The sequence below is a fragment of the Aedes albopictus genome, chromosome 3 (genome assembly GCF_035046485.1).
Source record: "Aedes albopictus strain Foshan chromosome 3, AalbF5, whole genome shotgun sequence".
In the NCBI taxonomy this organism is placed as follows: Eukaryota; Metazoa; Arthropoda; class Insecta; order Diptera; family Culicidae; genus Aedes; species Aedes albopictus.
The window spans coordinates 255,163,455-255,181,394 of record NC_085138.1 but is presented as its reverse complement, the minus strand read 5'-3'; the positions used below and the strand labels follow the sequence as shown (position 1 = coordinate 255,181,394).

The window sequence follows — 17,940 nt, the reverse complement described above, 5'->3', positions numbered from 1 at the left end:
CGGTTCATTCGACGCGGAATCTGGTCCCATTGTTTCCTATTGAAAATGGTTCGGATCGGTCCAGCCGTTCCGGAGTTATGGCCATTTAGGTGTTCCGGACCAGTACCCTTGGAAGGGGCCATACATAAAAATGTAACAAACACATACATGCGACACATCAAACTGCGGCATTTTTGATTACCTGATCAACAGTTAGCAAGAAAACAGTCTCAGACCATATCTGAACCGGTAGTGTTCCGGAACCGGTTCCGGATGTACCGCTGGAAGTGGCCAAATATAAAAGTGATCCAAAACTATGCATGCGACATATTAAACTGCGGCATTTTCGATTACCTGATAAACAATGAGCAAGAAAACAATCTCAGACCATATCTGAACCGGTTGTGTTCCGGAACCGGTTTCGGATGTCCCGCTGGAAGTGACCAAATATAAAAGTGATCCAAAACTATGCATGCGACACATCAAACTGCGCCATTTTCGATAACTTGATGAACAGTTAGCAAGAAAACAGTCTCAGACCATATCTGACCCGGTTGTGTTTCGGAACCGGTTCCTGGTGTCCCGCCGAAAGTAACCAAATATAAAAAATTTAATCCATGCATGCAACATATCAAAGCGGGGCTTTTTTGATAACCTAATGAAAGCTGTCAAGAAAATAGTCTCAGACCATATCTGAAACGGTAGTGTTCCGAAACCGGTTTCCGATGTCCCGCTGGAAATGGCCAAATATAAAAGTAAACCAAATCCATGCATGCGACATATCAAAACGCGGCTTTTATGATAAAGAAAGGTTGGCATTAAAAAAGACTCAGACCATATCTGGACCAGTAGTGTTTCGGAACCGGTTGCGGATGTCCCGCCGGAAGTGGCCGTATATAAAAGTGAACAAAACTTATGCAAACGGCACATCAAATCACGACATTTCCGACAACTTGATGACCGCTAATCAAGGAAGTAGGCTAAGACCACATAAGGGACTGCCAGCAGTGATGAAACTAGTTCCGAGTTTTCCTCCAAAAGCGGCTAAATATAAAATTTAACAAAACCCTGCATGCGAAACAGCAAAGCGCGGCTTTTTTGATAGCCTAATAAACTAAGCAAACAAATAGGCTCAATCCAAACCCATGCATTAAGGTATCGTGGCTTTTTAGGTAACATGATGAACAGTTGCAAAAAAAAATAGACGCAAGCCACATCAGTGTGTTACGGAACCGATTCCGAGTGCCCCGCCAGAAATGGTCAAATGTAAGAGAACCAATTCATGCGACATATCAATAACTTATTAAGTAACATGATAAACGGTTAGCCAGCAAATAATCACAGACCATATTTGGGAGAACTGGTAGTGTTCCAGAACTGGTGATGAGACGAGTAACTCGCCGGAAGTGGTAAAATATAGAGGGAAACCAAACCAGAGCGGCGTTTTTGATAATCTGATGAACGGTCAACAGGAAAATAGTCTCAGGCCACATCTAGAACTAGTAATAGTATTTTGGAATTGGTTGCAGGTGTTCGATTGGAAGTGATCAAATAGAAGTGAACCAAAATCATGCATGCGACACATAAAATCGTGTTTTTTTAAAAATTTACCAAACGGTTAGCAAGAAAATAGTCTCAGATAACATTAATATTCGGCTTTTTAGGTAACCCGATGAACAGTTGACAAGAACATACTCTGAGACCATATTTGAGATAACCGGAATCGGACCCGCTAATGATCGGACCCGCCAATGATAATACATAAAATATAGCCTAAAGTGTGCTAAGAAAACTTTGTCGAAGATCACAAAGTGATCTGTGATTGTAAATGAAGTCAACCTTCTTCATGCATTAGCTGACGCTCACCCCGCTGCCGTAGTGAATAGAATGGGGTCACAATGATCCCGATCAAGATCCCAATGCATTTTGCAATATTTTTTAGCTCTGTTTTGCTGTTGAACATAACATCGGAATATGTACCAAAAATAAGTTTTCCAAATCAATGTTGGCTTTGTTAAAATTGTTGCTTTTCTTTATAAAGAACTCAGGAACATTTTGGCTAACGTTGACGGAAAGATCATGAGTATTTATTCGACGAGAAAGGCACTATCACCACTAGGTGGATTAATCCGGGTCTGGCCGGGAAGTTAAGCTCCTGTGTCTCGCTTAGTAAACTGATTATCCTGTACAATTCTATCAAAATTAATTAGCATTTTTGTGTACAAAGTTTGCTTTTGTGTTTTTATTTATTTTTTGTTCTCTCTATACTTACCACGGTAGAGGTTAGAGCTAGATTAAATGTGTAAGCATCTTTCTGGTTTCACGTTGGCTTGTTTTACGTTTCAGTGGATGTATGTTGCTGTGGTTACGTGTCATGGCATGCTTTGTTTTGAGAATGACTGACAATGACAAATGGGTGGCGTTGTTGACATTTTGTTTCGCTCTTTTTCGTTTATCTTACAATGCGCATGCTTTTGCGTGTGTATGAAGGGAGCGTGAATGTTTATGTAATTGTGGTACATGAATTTGTCCGGCAATGTTTTTTAATGCATTATTTCTGTTATCCGTACATCACAAAGACACATTGACTATTTTGTTTTAGGATTATTCGGTTTCTTTTTGCATCCTGCTTTATGTTTTGTCCATTCGCCATTTATTTGCCTTTTGACATTCGGTTTGATGACATTTGTTAGTTCAGTGTTTGGTTTAAGCCTAACATTCAAGTAGATTATTAGAAAGTGTTTATTTTAATACTGAATGCTTTCGTCGCACTCTTTTGCCAACCAGCGACTTAACATTCATTTAATGAGCGTGTTTTTAGTGGTTTATGTTTCTTGACAGTTAGTTCGTTGCTTACGATTTATTTGTTTTGGTTTAATAAATTATTTCCACCTTGTTTACATGTATTTTTCTTGTATTTATTAGCAGCTAGGTTTAAATTCTGTTCACTAACCTGAATATATGTGTTTTCCGCATTTCTCTTCTCCAGCTTTGCATTTGTCCTAAATGTAATACTCTTATCTCATCGTGGATTGGTTTCTTCTCGGACAACCGAGTTTTAATCGCAGTTTACGCAATTCTGCTTCAGCGCCAGGCTGAGTTTTGCTTAACATATACACAAACACTACATAACCCAGTGATTCTGGTTCAGCTACTTGAGCAACTTAGTTGCAATGTATATAACTGGAAGCAAATTTGGAAAATTCCAACAACTAAAACTGCTGTACAGCGGGAAAAATGTTCGATGCTGGTGGCTTAATATGAAGATCATCAAATTGCCATCTATTAGGAATTCGAATGATTCAAGATTTATTGGCTAACTACTTCAAAAAAAAGTCTTTTGGACTATTTGAAATTACTTTAAAAAAAAGCTTTTGGAAACCTAATACAATAACACAAAAATCTAAAACTTTGTTTTTTTTTAGAAATTTCTATAATTGCCCCCTAGTCATCATTAAGTAATGAAATCCGGAAACAAGATCAATTGAGCGCTTTTTTGAAGAATCTGCTTGTTGGATGAAACGTACAGACTGTTAGTAGACTCTGATTCAGAAAACTTTTTAAACCATATTGTCTATTTTTGCTTCAACCCTAAAAACAGATTACCGAATTGAAATCCGCTTTAAATGTTTTACTGTGATCGAGAAATCTGTCATGAAATCTATTGCGAACAATTTAAAGTCTTTTCTAAATCATTATTTGGATCTCTCTAGAAATTCATCCAGCAAACTCAACATCATCCAGCAAAGCAACTCTCCAGAAAATGTTTGAAGCAGGATTTTTTTCGAAATTTTTTTTACAATTATTTTAGAAATATACGAAAAAACAGAAAGTTTGTGGAGTTTCTCCGTTTTATGCTTTCAAAACTTCGGAGATAAGTTTATGAATTGATACTACTCAAGAGTTCCTGTTTGAATTCTACTTGTACTTCCATTAAGCCATTGTCAGAAATACATCCATTCACAATATTAATACTTAATTTATTTGAGTTTCTGCAGTTTTCCTTTTGCGAAATTTTCAGAAATTTTAGCAGGATTTTTTTTTTCAAAAATTGTTTGAGAATTCCTTGCAGTTTTTTATTTGGGAGTTTATTCAGGCAATCCGTGAGGGACTCTTGAAGAAGTTCTCGTCATAATTCTTCCTTGAAATTCTTCCGGAAATTTCTCCAGATTCAAACCCCTCGTCGAATGATGTGTGCATCAAACCTCAACAAATCTTCCTTGGTTTGCTTTGGTACTTTCTACAGAATCTGGGGATCCTATTCGGAGTTTCTGAGAGATCACCTCAACTACAGCGAATGTTTCATGTATTCGGATCAAGATTCGGATTTTTCGAGAATTCTTTAGAGATTTTCAGCAAGAAATTACTAAGGGGATTTCTTTAAGAGTCAGCGGATCCAATGGAGTTTTTAGAAATTTATATAGACATTCTTCCCGACTTTTATCGCAGATTTATTTTAGATTTTTCCCGTGAGTTCTGGAGTTTCTCTCAGATTTGTTGAATAATTTCTCTGGAGATTCCTTCGGGAATTTCTGTGGTCAATTTCTCGTAAATTTTAACATTCAATGTTTCTTATACTTGGAGTTTCTCTAGAATCCTTTCGAGATTTTGTTCTTTCAAGAATCACCAAGGAGATTTCTTCGAGCGTTCTATGGAAGACTCCTTTGGAAATTTTTAAAATTGATATAGTTATACTTCCCAACTTCTATCGCAGATGTGTTCCAAATCTTTCCCGTTTATTTTTTTTTCCAGAATTTTCCTGAAAATTTGTTTTGAAATTCTGTTCCATATTACATCAGGAGATTCTTTCGGAAATTCGTTCGAATTAGAGACATTTCGACACAGCAAAACTTCGGTACATCGTGTCAAACGACTGCCAAACCAAACCTCAGAAATTTATCCCAATTTTTTTCTTCCGAGATTTCTTTCGAAACGCTTTTCTAAGGATTCCGTCGGGCCAAGTTCCAGTGGGAACGTAGAACCATAATGAAGAAGAAGGTCGCCGGCAAATTGGGATTTTTTTTCAAAAATTCCTTTGGGGATTGATTTGTAGATTTCCTCAAGTTATTCTGCCTGGATATTTTCAAGAATTTCACCGGAAAATAATTTCCAAAATTCTTGTCGATTTCACATTAATGTCTCTGTGTATGTTTTTTAAGTTTTTTTTTTCGGTAATCGCTTCGTGACAGGCACATTCCGACATAGAAACACATCGATATTTTGTGTCGAATAGTTCCAAACGTCACGAATTCCTATAGGGAAATTTTCTCAGCAGTTATTTTTTCCGAAAAATCTTTCGGCATTTACTCTGGAGTTTCATCTAAATTTTTCTCAATGAATAGTTCGGGAATGTCCGCAGCGATTCGTCAGGTTATTCTACAAAAATCCCTTCCAGATATTCTGAAGGATAAGCTTGCTTGAACTTTCCTTAGAATTTATTCCGGCTTACTTACTGTAATTAGAAGGCACGAAATGTTGCTAATTGAGAAATTGAGTGATGAATTTGTGAAAAAAAATCCGCGTTCTGGTGGGATTTTAACCCACGACTCCGTATTCGTTAGACCGGCGCTTTAACCAACTGAGCCACAGAACAGGTAATGATTCCGCGGAATAGAAAGCCAAACTGACTCCGAAGCCACACCGTGAACACTCCTATTTCACAAATCCGTCTCTCTTTCGGCTTAGATGCCAATTCACAACACACTCGCGTTTGTGCCCACTTACCACAAGCGAGAGCGAATAATTTATGAAGCTGGAGGTATGCGGAGTGGGAGAGTAAGTCTCGCAGTCTCGCGACAGTAAGTAATTGATCATCCAGTTTGTATATGTTTATTGGTAATCTTGGAATGTCCTTGACCTCTATTCCTCTAAAAATGAACCTTCAGTTGAATTGTTTCGAGTACATCTTTGTCAAAATCTAACTAAAGATTGTTTTATATACTCATATACTGTATATACTCATCTTAGAATCTTATCCTATAGAAATATCAGTTGATGCTTTCCCGGAAGAATCCTTGGAAGAATCTTCGAAAGTATCTCATAAAAGACTTAAAACTATCACTGAAGGAAACCCTCGAAATATTCCTGTGAGAACTAGAATCTGAACGAAATGCCTGGAGAAATTCTTGAAGAATTTTGCTGCAGGTATTTTCGGGGAACTCTCAATTGATGGAATTTTTAGAAAGATCCTGGAATTGATTCAAAAAAGAAAGGTCTGAAGGAATTTAGGAGGAATTCCTAGAAAAATTCCGGGGGAAATCCTTGGAAGAATTCCGAAAGAGTTTTTCCTGGGTGAATTCCTGAGGATTCCCTGGAGAACTGTCTGAAAGTTCTGTTTGCATGTAAGTTCTTATATGTTTAAAGTGAGTCACAGTGACTTCTACGCAACCAGAGCCTGCGGTGCCCTGGGTGACTTTTTTGAAGCATGTGTGTTTCTTGGAAGAATCACTGGAGGACTTATTGTCTCGCTTATTGTAGGAATTGCTAATGGAATCCCCGAGTAAACTTCTGAAGAAACTGCTGAGGAATTACTGAAAGATTCCCTGGATAACTTCCTGGTTCCTGTATGCATCCTTTTTAAATTATCTTCCAATACTAGTCGCTGGAGAAATTCCTCCAGAAATTCTTGAAGTAATTAAAAAAATCATCAGGTAATCCTGGAAACATTCTTGGGTACATCCCTGAAATAATTGATTGAAGGATTTTTTGAAATTTCTGAAGAAACTCCTTAATGAATTTTTGAAGAGAAACTTAGAAGAATTTCTGAAGAAATCATTTCAGGTATTCCTGGAGCAATCCCTGGAAGAATTCCCGGCGGAAATTCTGAAAGTATACCAGGAGTCATTCCTGTATAAATTCTTGGATGAGACCCAGCAGGAATTACTGGAGAATTTTCTGGAGAAATCCTCGGATAAATTCTTGGAGCAATCCCTTGAAAAATTTCTGGAGAAATTTCTGAAAAAAAACTGGGAAGGAATCCCTAGACAAATTTCAGAAGAAATCTCTGGAAGAATACCTAGAAGAAATCTCAGAGAAATTTCTGAAGATATCCTTGGAGGAATTCTTAGAGACATTCCTGAAGGAATTCCTTGAAAAATCTCTAGAGAGAATTCTGAAGAAATGCCTGAAGCAACTTCTGAACAAATTTCTGGTGTAACCCCTGGAGAAATTCCTGGAACAACTCTTGAATGCAGTGAGAGGAATTTAATCGCGAACCACTGAATGGTCCACACTCAGCAAGTGATACATTCGCGAATGTAACATTTCGTGAGCCGACATGCTCGGGAACGCTCCTCGAAATGCTGTTCAGTCTCTTGTCCAGTTCGATACGAGAGCGCAATCAAGATGAATTGCTGGCAGAATTTATGAAGGAATTCCCAGATTAATTCCTGGTGAAATTCTTGTAGATATCCCTGAAGAAATTTCAGGGGTTATTTCTGGACAAATTGGATGAATCCTAGTGGAGTCCCTGAAGCAATTCCTGGAGGAATATATGAAGGAATAGCAGGAGGAATCTCTGAATGAATTCTCTGGAATTCAAAAAACTCAAAAGAATTCCTGGAGAAAGCGCTGCAAAAATCCAAGAAGGAATCCTTGGAAGAAATCCTGGATCAATTCCTGGAAGATTGCTTAGAAATACCTGGTGGAATTCTTGGGGGAATCCCTGAAGTAATTCCTGGAAAAATCCTTGAACAAATTCTGAATGAGTTCCTGGGGAATTCTTGGAGCAATTCCTGGAGGAGTCTCTGAAGCAATTCCTGGAGGAATATCTGGAGGAATACCTGCAGAAATCGCTGACAGAACTCATGCAAAAATCTCTGCAAGAATCCAGAGAAGAATCCCTGGAGGATTTCTTGGAGGGATGCCTAGAGGAATTACCACTAGAGTGAGGGAAATACCAGAGAAACTCCTATAGAAATCTGTAAAGAAATTCCTAGAGGAATTTCTAGCGGAATATCTGGAGGAATTCCTGGGGAAATTTTTAGAGAAATTCCTGCTGGAATTCCGGGAAGAATTTCTGGATAAATTCCTGGGGAAATTTCTGGAGGAATCTCCTAAGAAATTCGTAGGGGAATACCAGAAGTAATTCTCGAAAAAATCCTGAAGAATCTTATAAAAGGAAGTCCTGGAGGAATCCCAGGAAGAATTCCTGAAGAAATCACACATGAAATTCCTGGAGAAATCCTGAAGGAATCCTAAGAAGTGTTCGTTGAGGAACTCCTTGAGGAATCTCTGTTTCAGTTGCTGAAAGAATCCCTGCAGGAATTCCTGAAAAAACTCCAGAAGGAATCCTGGAAGCAATTCCAAGCGGAACTCCTGAAGGAATGCTAAAAAGAGTACCTGAAGAGTAAACTGATTTACATATTTGTCTTACATATACATCTTGGGGTAAAGATATACACACACATACTTCTTTGCACAATGTATTTTGTACTGTTTCGTGAGAAATATCTTCGTCCTCCAGTGTGTGTCTGCCATTGTTCCGCACCGTGGGTTGTGAGTCTTCCTGAGCAAATATCTGCCGATCCTAAGGGGTTTACTTTTGAGCTAGCCGCTTCAAACATGCACCATGGATATCTTCATAAATAACTCCAGGATTAGTTTACTGAATCTTTCAAAAAATCTTTTAAAAAATTTCTTAGGATTGTTTTAGAAACTCAACCAAGAATTTCTTAAAAGCTTTTCTCATGTTTTTCTTCCAAAACTTCTACGATACTTTCAGAAATACTTCTAGAGTGTTCTTGAGCAAATCTTTCTGAAGGAATCAAAAGTTTCTCCAAGGATTCCTTCATATTTTTTCCAGGAATCCTGAAGTTTTACATTTTTTTCCTATTGAGACTGCTAGCCCTAGGCTGGATTATCTCCGCATTTAAAAGTTCTTTCAACGATATTTTCAGATATTCCTTCAGTCAGCGGTCTTTATTCAGAAAGTATTCCGGAAATTCTTTCAAAAATTCATACAGATCTTCACGAACTCCTCCAGAGATTACTTTGGGAATTTCTTCAAGGATTCTATCTGCAATAATCGCAGGGCTGTCTCCAGGATTTAATGGCCAGAAAATTAAGTAGGATTTCCTCCTGAGATTCCTGTAGAAATTCATACAGAAATACAAACGGAGATTCTTTCAGGAGTTCCAACAGCCCAAGTAACACACTTGTCACCGAAGAGTCACGGCGGCGCAGGTTTTTGTTACGCAGAAGTTAGTATGACTTACTTCTAACAAATAAATACTAACTTGCTAAAAGTAAGTCGCAGTGACTTCTGCGCAACAAAAACCTGCGCCGCGGTGACTCTTCGGTGACAAGTGTGTTACTTGGGAGATTTCCTTAAAAATTTCTCCAGCATTTTCACCAAGGCACCTCTAGGAATTTTTTCCACGAATTCAGAAACTTCTCCTGAAACATTGCCTTTAAGTTTCTACATCAATTTCATTGGAAACTTCTTAAGAGATTTTTCGGAATTCTCCTGAGATCCCTTCAGGAATTTCCCTGGGATTTCTTCAAAAATGCCGCCACGGATTTTTGCACGAATAGGACTGGAGATTTATAAATTCCTTGGATGATTTTTGGATAATCCTTCATGGTCCGGACTCCTTCTGAAATTTCTCAGCGATTTCTTTTTCAAAGTTCCACGGATTTCTTCATAAAATTTCTCAATGTTTAATAAATTCCGGCGAAAATTCCTCCAAGAGACCCTCCAGAAAATCCTCGAGAAATTTCTCCAGGAATTTCTGCAGAAATTCCTACAAAGGTTGTTTTTGAAATTTCTCCTGTGATTCCGTCAGAAATGGCTCGGGAAATTCCTTCAAAAAATCCTCAAGAGATTCTTCTAGCGATTCTTCCAGAAATTGCACAAAAGGAATGGATGATTTTTTTTTTGAATTTCAAAAGAAAGCCAATAAGATTTCTAGAAGAAATTCTTGAGAATCTCTGGAGAAGTTCCTTGTGGGAATACCTGAATGAACTCCTCGAAATGTATCTGAAGGAATCCCCAAAAGAACTCCATGAGAACTTTCTGGAGAAATGCTGGAAATATTTCAATTTCTTTTGGAGAACTTCTGGAAAAATTTCTGTAGAAATTTTTGAAGGAATTTCTGGAGTAGTTTCCGAGGAAAATCCCTGAAGAGATTTTTAACGGACCCCTTCGAGGTGTTTCTGGAGTAACCTAAGCAATCCCTAAAAAAAACTCGTGGAGACAATCCTGTACACTTTCAGTACGTTTCACTTCCACTACGGCATCATGCCGCACATAATAAAAAGTCACTGCGAGAATTCGGTGCCAAACCAAGAACCCGGCGATTGTCAGGCTCCGATACATAGGGTAATTGATCCGATCATGGAGGAGTTAAGCGCTGGGTTCATGTTTAAACCACAATTGTATCGCCCCAAGCAAACTTTTTACATGGATTGAATTGAAAATAATAAAATTCATCCTTAATCTACGGGAAAATAACGAAATATTGCCACTTTGATGTTGTTAAGAGCATTTTACTCGTTTTTATCTGAAAGAACATTGTGTTCCTAATGTTGCGGTATGTGTTCCTAATGTTGCGGTATTTTGTTCCTATTGTTGCGGTATCCCATTGAAATCATATGGGACACCGCAACATTAGGAACACAGCAGCAAACACATTTAGGAAAATATTTTTTTAAAATAGGTTTTTGGGCAAATCTTAAGCAAACAAATGGTGCAATCTCATAATTTAAGCACCATACATCTATTAAGAACACCTTTTGGTAACATTTCAGTCGAAAAAGTGCTCAATTGCCATTACCGCAACAATAGGTACTATCACAACGATGGGAACAATTACCCTACACACATTCAACAGGAGCTTACCCATTTTTATTGTCATTGTCACCGCAACGCGGTTTTCAGTGTAATTTAGCACTGGTAACAGACTAAAAAAAATGTTACAAAAACACTATACTGCCAATGATGACACCAACTTTAACTTTATCGAAGTTTAGTATTTGCTACCTTGTGCCTCATGATGCAAATATTCATGTTTAAGTGGGTAAATACTGTGATTTTATGTTCAATTATGTTTACGCCTTCCTATAATGGGCGATAAATGAAGTTGTAGAATACCTTAAAATAAAATAATCTGATGAACATTTTTCCCGATGTCAGCAGCCTTCAACAAAACCAAATCCAATTCAAAAGCACTATTCTCTTGTCTATTCTCTTCTGCTTATACGTCGCATCTGAATAAATATTGAGCAAACATTATTATTTTAAATCTTTTTCCAACCGATTCCGTTAGCAATCGCTTTTTAAATTATCATCGGATTACTTTTAGAATTAACTATCCATCATTGTTGACGATTGCTCACACTTAACGTAAGGTAAAGCTATTCATTTCCTCTTATTTCTGTAACAACGTATGCATACAATGAGTAGCGACAATAATTCCAGCAGCAATAAACGTCAAAATCTTACTTTTATCCAAAAACACAAATCAGGCATTATGAGCGTTTTAGTTTTCTCTCCTACTCATCCGATTAATACTCTTGTTTGCGCCTTTCGAAACAAAAAATTGAGCACAGTTCCGAAACAATAGTGATCATAGTGATTCAAGCATGGATCCAAATTCTCTCGCGCTCTCACACGCACGCACACATTCACATCCATCCTTCCATTCTCGTTCTTGCGAGCGTTCTTGTTTTTTCGTCTTGATTCGAATCCGCATGAGAACCCATAGAAACCAACCCGTGTTTTGCGTTCATCAGTAGGTATTGTAGCACCTCAGTCATTGGATGTCATTCTGCTTCTTGGTTGTGGGCTGCTGTATTCTTTACGGTTTTGTTATGCTTCGTATCCATCTCATTTCTACCACCGTTACCACTGCAGCACATTGTAGTGCGTTAGCGTTCTTATTCTGTTCTTGTTTTGTTTTTCGACAATTTCACCTATATGTACACTAGTTTTCGTTACGAAATACCTTGTTAAATTAGTGATGCCACCAATAGTTTATAATCATGATTATTATTAACCTGTCTAGTTATGCTCTCGTTTTTTTTTCTCTCTCAACAGTCATGTTTACCCTATAGATAATTCCACATGTTCTTGACACATTTCATGCTGCTGTTTGTTTCCTATTTGGGGAAACGGTTTTGACATTTCAAAATAATGTGTTCGTGTTGCCAGAGGCAGATGTTTACATAGTTTGAATTCTTTGAAACCCATTGTTGTTTATTCGTGTCTTCTTCCTTGAGCTGGTGAGGTGTTTTCAGGAGTGGAGTTCTCAATCGCTTTTTTTTGTATTTCAGTAAAAATTAACGTCCTACGTAGTCCTAGGCAGAGTTCTTCTTCAAAATTTCAGCTATATTGAGGTGATAGTCGACTGTGACGAATGCTCGAAATGGTTCCACATCCGTTGCGTAGACATTGAGGAAGGAAAACTGCTGAAAAATTGACTGCCAAAACAAAGCATGTCTGGAGAAGGTCCAGGAGTATCAACAGAAGCAGAAGAACGCCAAGAAGCAGGCTCGCACCCGAAAAAAAACGACGACGAGTTTGACAAATCTTTCGTCAACGAAGGTGCGATCACTAGAAGAGAAGCAGAAGCAACAGTACGAAGACCTGGAGGCAGCACTGCAGCTGCGTAGGAAGAAAAACGAGGTTGCGATGTGAGTTCGAGCAGCGAAAGATGGAATTGAAGTACTGAGGAAAAACAGGAATAAATCACCGAAGGAATCCAAGAAAGAATCCCAGCAAAAATTCTAGAAGGAATCCCCAGAGGAATTTCTCGAAGGAATTCCGTGGGAATTTCCGAAGAATTTTCTGGAGCAATCCCTGAAGGAATTTCAAGAGAATATCTTGAAGGAATTCCAGAAGGAAACCTTGAATGATTTCTAGAGGGAATCTTTCCAGATAAGGGGAAGGATTTCCAAGAAGAGTTTCAACTGGAATCTCTGGAAGAATTCCTAGAGGAATTCAAGAAGTAAATCTTGCAGGAATTAGTGTAGAATCTTTATGACAGATCCTTCAAGGAATCCTGGAGATATGCTTGATTATAGTCCTAAGGAAATTTTTGAAGGAACTCCTGCAATGATCTATGAAGGAATCCCTGTAGAAATCTTGTTTGAAATCTCTTCTGGAGTCATCCGTAAATCATCCTGGAAACCGCTACGAAAGAACCCCAGGAGCCATCCCTGGAAAAACTCTCGGAAGAATCCCTAAAGGAACTTCACGAAGAATCCCTTAAAAACTCCTGAAGGAATCTAAGAGGGAATTCTTGGACTAATCGTTGAATGAACTTCTGCAGGAATTCCTGAAGAAAATGCTGGGGAATCCCTGAGTTCTCCTGGAGGAATCCTTGGATCATCCTGTAAGAATCTCTAAAGGAAATCTTGGAGAGGTTTCTGAAGCAAGTACTGGAGCAATCCAGGAATTCAGAGAAACAACTGCATGAATCCCTGAAACTCCTGGAAGAATTTCTGAAGGAACTCCTAAATAATTTCGAGAGACCTGAAGGAACTTCTGAAGGAATTTCTGATGGATCTCCAGGAGGCATTTCTGAATCCTCCTAAAAGAATCTCTGAAGGAGCTAAAGAGACCTGAGCAAACTCCTGTTGGAATAGAAGTTGTTGAGAAAACTTCCGAAGGAATTCCTGATGAAACACCTGGAGGCATCCCAGAATCCTCCTGGAACTACTAGGGAGATCCCTGAAGGGATTCCTAAAGCTCCCTGAGGTAACTTTTGGAGCAATCCCTGAAAGAGCGACTGTACTGCAGTAAACTACGAAGGTAAACTCCAGACGGTATCTCAGAAGGAATTCCTATAGGAACCGTGATGGAACTCCTGTAGTGATCTTTAAAGGATCTCCTTTATAAGGGATCCCATAAAATGCCTTGAGAAATTTCTGATTGAAATTCTAGAGAAACTCCCGAAGGGTCTCCTGGAGGAATCTCTGAAGGAACTCCTGTAGGAATTGCTGAAGGATCTTCAGAAGGAATCCCTGAAGTAGCTCCTAGACTAATCACTGAAGGACCTCCTTTGGGAATTCCTTCTTCTGGACGAATCACTGATGGATCTAGGAGGCATCCCTGAATCCTCCTGAAAGAAATTCTGATGGAACCCTGGATTTATCACTTACTACTACTGTCGGAATTCCTGAGAAATCTTCTGAAAAAACAAATCCGTAATGACATGGCAAGCGTGGATACTCCAAGAAGAAGGAGCAGATTCAGCGGCTGAAGGCGAACCAGGAGTCATGCGAGATGTAAATGGCGGCCATGGATAAATAGTTGGCGAAACTTTCGTGTCAAAGGTCAAACCAAAAATTGTCAAGGAGGTGTCGCGAACGGGTTCTTCCAGCAAAATCAATTCAAACGTGAGGAAGCTAACGCGACACTACGAGAGCACCGAAGAGTAACACGAGAACGATTAAAACTCCGACGATTCCAACCTGTCAAGCCAGATTTCAGAAATAAGAGTGAGGAAAAGTGTTCCGAGTAAGTAAGACGTCTGAAAACGTGGCAAGTATCCGCCGATACGGACCGGGGGTAACAAAAGACCCGATCAATAAAGGCGTAGCTGGCCGCAAGGAAGGGATTAACATACAAACTCCAAACATTCTCCGGCAAACCGACACAGTGACCCTTTTTCTACACGACCAACAATGCGTCCAGCCATAAAAACTTGATGGCACTTTAAGAAGCCCCAGTTACTCTTTCACAAATCCATCCCACATGCCATTGCATTACGGCAGCCCAGAGCAACTGCTTCAAAGCCTGATGGACAAGGTGAATCAGCTGGAACCTCCGAAGCAGAGTAATTTGAAGAGTTTTGTTCCATTTTGAAACACGATGAAGCAACTGTGCGGCCTTCTGGAGGCAGCGGATCTACGGCAATACCTCGTCAATCCGCTACTGATAAAGTCTCTGGTTGCCAAGCTGCCGGATCAGGAACAACGCTACGGACGTTGACAGAATTCCTGATGGACGTCGTGGCAGACGCCTGTGAAGTCAGTCCACAGTCGTCGTCGAAAGCAGTCCCCCAATCCAGAAAGATGAAGCCGAAGGAGAAAGCTGGACTGTACTGTCACAGCGAAGCTAGCGGTTCTGCTGCAAACGCAAGCGAAAAGAGGAAACCGTGCAAGACGTATCGTTTAACCCTCGAGCAATCGCGTCTTGAAGCATCTTCGACGACACCATGCTCATGCGGTGTACCACAAAGGTGCATTTTTCATGTTGCGTGTACTGAGTATACGACGTGACCGCTCTTGGGTTAGTGGACCATCGGCTGCGGCACTGTGTGGATTTTAAGAAGTTGCGATACGCTGAGCACTTGAAGCTGGTGACCCGCGAGCAGTCATGCTATGTCTGCCTTATCAGGCATGGTGGGCAGTGCAAGACATCTACTGCATCATCGGTGACTTTCGAGAGTTCCAAGTTTCGAGAGTTACTGTGACATCCGAAGAGTTCCGAGGGAAGAAACGATGTCCGTGTTGGCGTTCCTGGACAAATGTGCTTCCGTCGTGTTGGCGCAGAAAAGGTTCTCCGGCTGTCTGCTTGCGACCGCAATACTAGAGCGATTGGTCATCCGGTGGACGGGAAACCTGTCAAGAGTGGAAGCTTCCCAAACAGTAAGCCTGTGTGCGCCGCAACAGGCAGCAAGATGATGTTACACATGGTTCATAAGGCCGGCAAGTTGATGCTACCGCATCAAAAGTTGTATCGCAGCAGCTCACGGAACAATACAAACATATGCGGAGGTTACCCATCAAGTCGTACGATGGACAGCTCCAGTTGCTGGTTAAGGCGAACAACAGCAACTCGTTCGCGTCGGTAGAAGCAAAGGTGGCTAAGTCCATGGAACCGATTGTAGTTCGTACCAAAATGGGATGAACGAAGTTTGGGCCGCGTCAGACAACCTCCAGCACTTAACCAACGAGGACGTCCTGCTCAAAAGTCTCTACGCGCTGGAAGAGTTAGTGTTGGCTAATCCGCAGGAAACAGCAAAGGAGAAATACTGGACAGCTACCCAATAGCGCTTCGTTTAATGCTAGTAAGATGTTAGAGTCAATATGACCCAGACAGGCACGATGAATAAGTACTACGCCCTCGTGGTGCAAAAACCTTATATCTTAGGAGCCCTAAGGAAGCACCCAAAGCTGAAGGGGAACGTCCGCAAGCAGACCGATGAGTACCAAAAGAAGGAGTACTTACATCTTGCTGGAAGTCTCACAAGAAGCTGGCTGGGATTCCCTCTGACCAAATGTGGTGCCGTCCAAAACTCGAAGAAGCTCGATAAGGTTCGTCTTGTCTCGGCATCCGCAGTGGTAGTACAGGGAGTTTCCCTAGCCTCACAGCTGATAACATGCTGGTTCAGCTAGTCAAAGTGTTCTCTGGCTTTCGCGAATTGCGGATCGCCTTCGGTGGAGATTTGAAAGGGATGTTCCATCAGCTGCAGATTCGCGTGGACAAGCAGAAGCAACGTTTCATCTTCCGAATGGACCCGATGTACCGCCCCGAATCAACCTAATGGATTTTTCGATATTTTGGTCGACAAACGTTGATTACTACTTCGACAGCGTCGACACCGAATTGGAGGCAGTGAACTAGTGAAGCTAGCGAAGAAAGTCCGGTTTGCCAACAAAATGGACGGGTTTAAAATGTTGAACTGGGTGTCCAACTCGTCGGAAGAACAACGAAGCCGACACCGGTGCATTTCAGCTGTTACAAGCAGATGGCGAAGAAGAGTCCTGGGTGTGTTCTGGAAGCCAAACCCGAACCAGTTCACGTTCTCGACAATGAACCGCTAGGAGTTGATGCCGTACCTGTACGAGGCTAAGCGGCCGACGAGAAGGATTGTAGCTGTTGCGTCATGGGCTTCTTCGATCCTTGCTGTTGCCGTTCGTTATCCACGCCAAAATCGTCGTCCAGCATCTGTGGCATTATAGCTGCAACTCGGACTACGAAATCGACAGAAATTCCTTGGATTTGAGGAAGCGGTGAACGAGTTTGCTGCCGGAGGTCGTAATCATCCGGCTATATCGGCGACGCCAAGTCAAAAATCTTCATCGTTGCCATCGAACACGGATACGGGTGTGTAGCATACCTGCAAGTGGTCATCGACGGAAGCATCCACTGCAGCTTGTTGATGCCTCGGACTTACGTGGTACTGATTAAACGTCAATCCACCCCTCGACTAGAGTTTATGGAAGCTGTACTGAAAGCTTGTTAGGTTGAAGAAGTAGTTCGTAGATCCGCAGACTGGTAAGAGCGATGAGTCGAACTGCGGAAGCGAGCATCTACACCAAACAATCTCCCAGATTCTTGTAAAGATTACTGTAACCGATTTCCACAACTCCTAAAAATTCTTCGTCCAATGAACTCCTAGATTCCAGTAAACACCTCACTGTCCTCTATCGCATACCCCTCACACCTTAACAGCTTATCTCCGAATGGTTCTCATTGTTGATGTACCGATCGCTGAACGTCTGGATGGTGAACGCCGTCGGCCGGTTGTCGCTCTTGTCACTCCCGCTGCTATTACTGTGATGGTGGCTACCGCCTCCACCGACCCCAATGCTTCCTCCTCCACCACCGTTACCCCGCCCGCCAGCCAGCTTCTCGCCTATGTCGCCATTGTTCAGCGCATTGGAGCTCATCATCCGGATGTTGGCGTACGACGTTCCTCCTACCAACCCGCTTTGCTGCTTGTTCAACGTCGACGGGTCCAGCGTGATTGGCGGAGGTATGCTACCGAGCAGCTTGGCCGTTTCAATCTGCTCCAGCGACGGGGTCGACGGCAGCACACCGTTACCGTTCGGGTTCCCGCTCAGCCCATTGCAGTGCGGCACCATACCGTTCAGCGGACCGCCGGTTCCGATCGAGTTCGTCATCGGTGTGCTGAACGAAATGGGCGGTTGTATACTGGTTGGCGTTTGCTGCGGCGTATCCAGCGAGATCAGCTTGTCGACCTGGAATAGAAGAATCGGTTATTTGAG

General features: G+C 41.1%; 1 protein-coding gene across 1 annotated transcript in view; it reads right to left on the bottom strand.

The window, feature by feature from the left end:
* Nucleotides 1-2,615: 2,615 nt before the first annotated feature.
* The window catches only part of LOC134291892 (tyrosine-protein kinase receptor-like), a 117,649-nt gene continuing 102,324 nt past the window's right edge, over nucleotides 2,616-17,940 (bottom strand). The window contains exon 17 of the mRNA XM_062860277.1: nucleotides 2,616-17,913. Within this exon, the coding sequence (XP_062716261.1) occupies nucleotides 17,377-17,913 (537 nt within the window). The 3' untranslated portion in view covers nucleotides 2,616-17,376. The remainder of the gene's footprint in view (nucleotides 17,914-17,940) is intronic.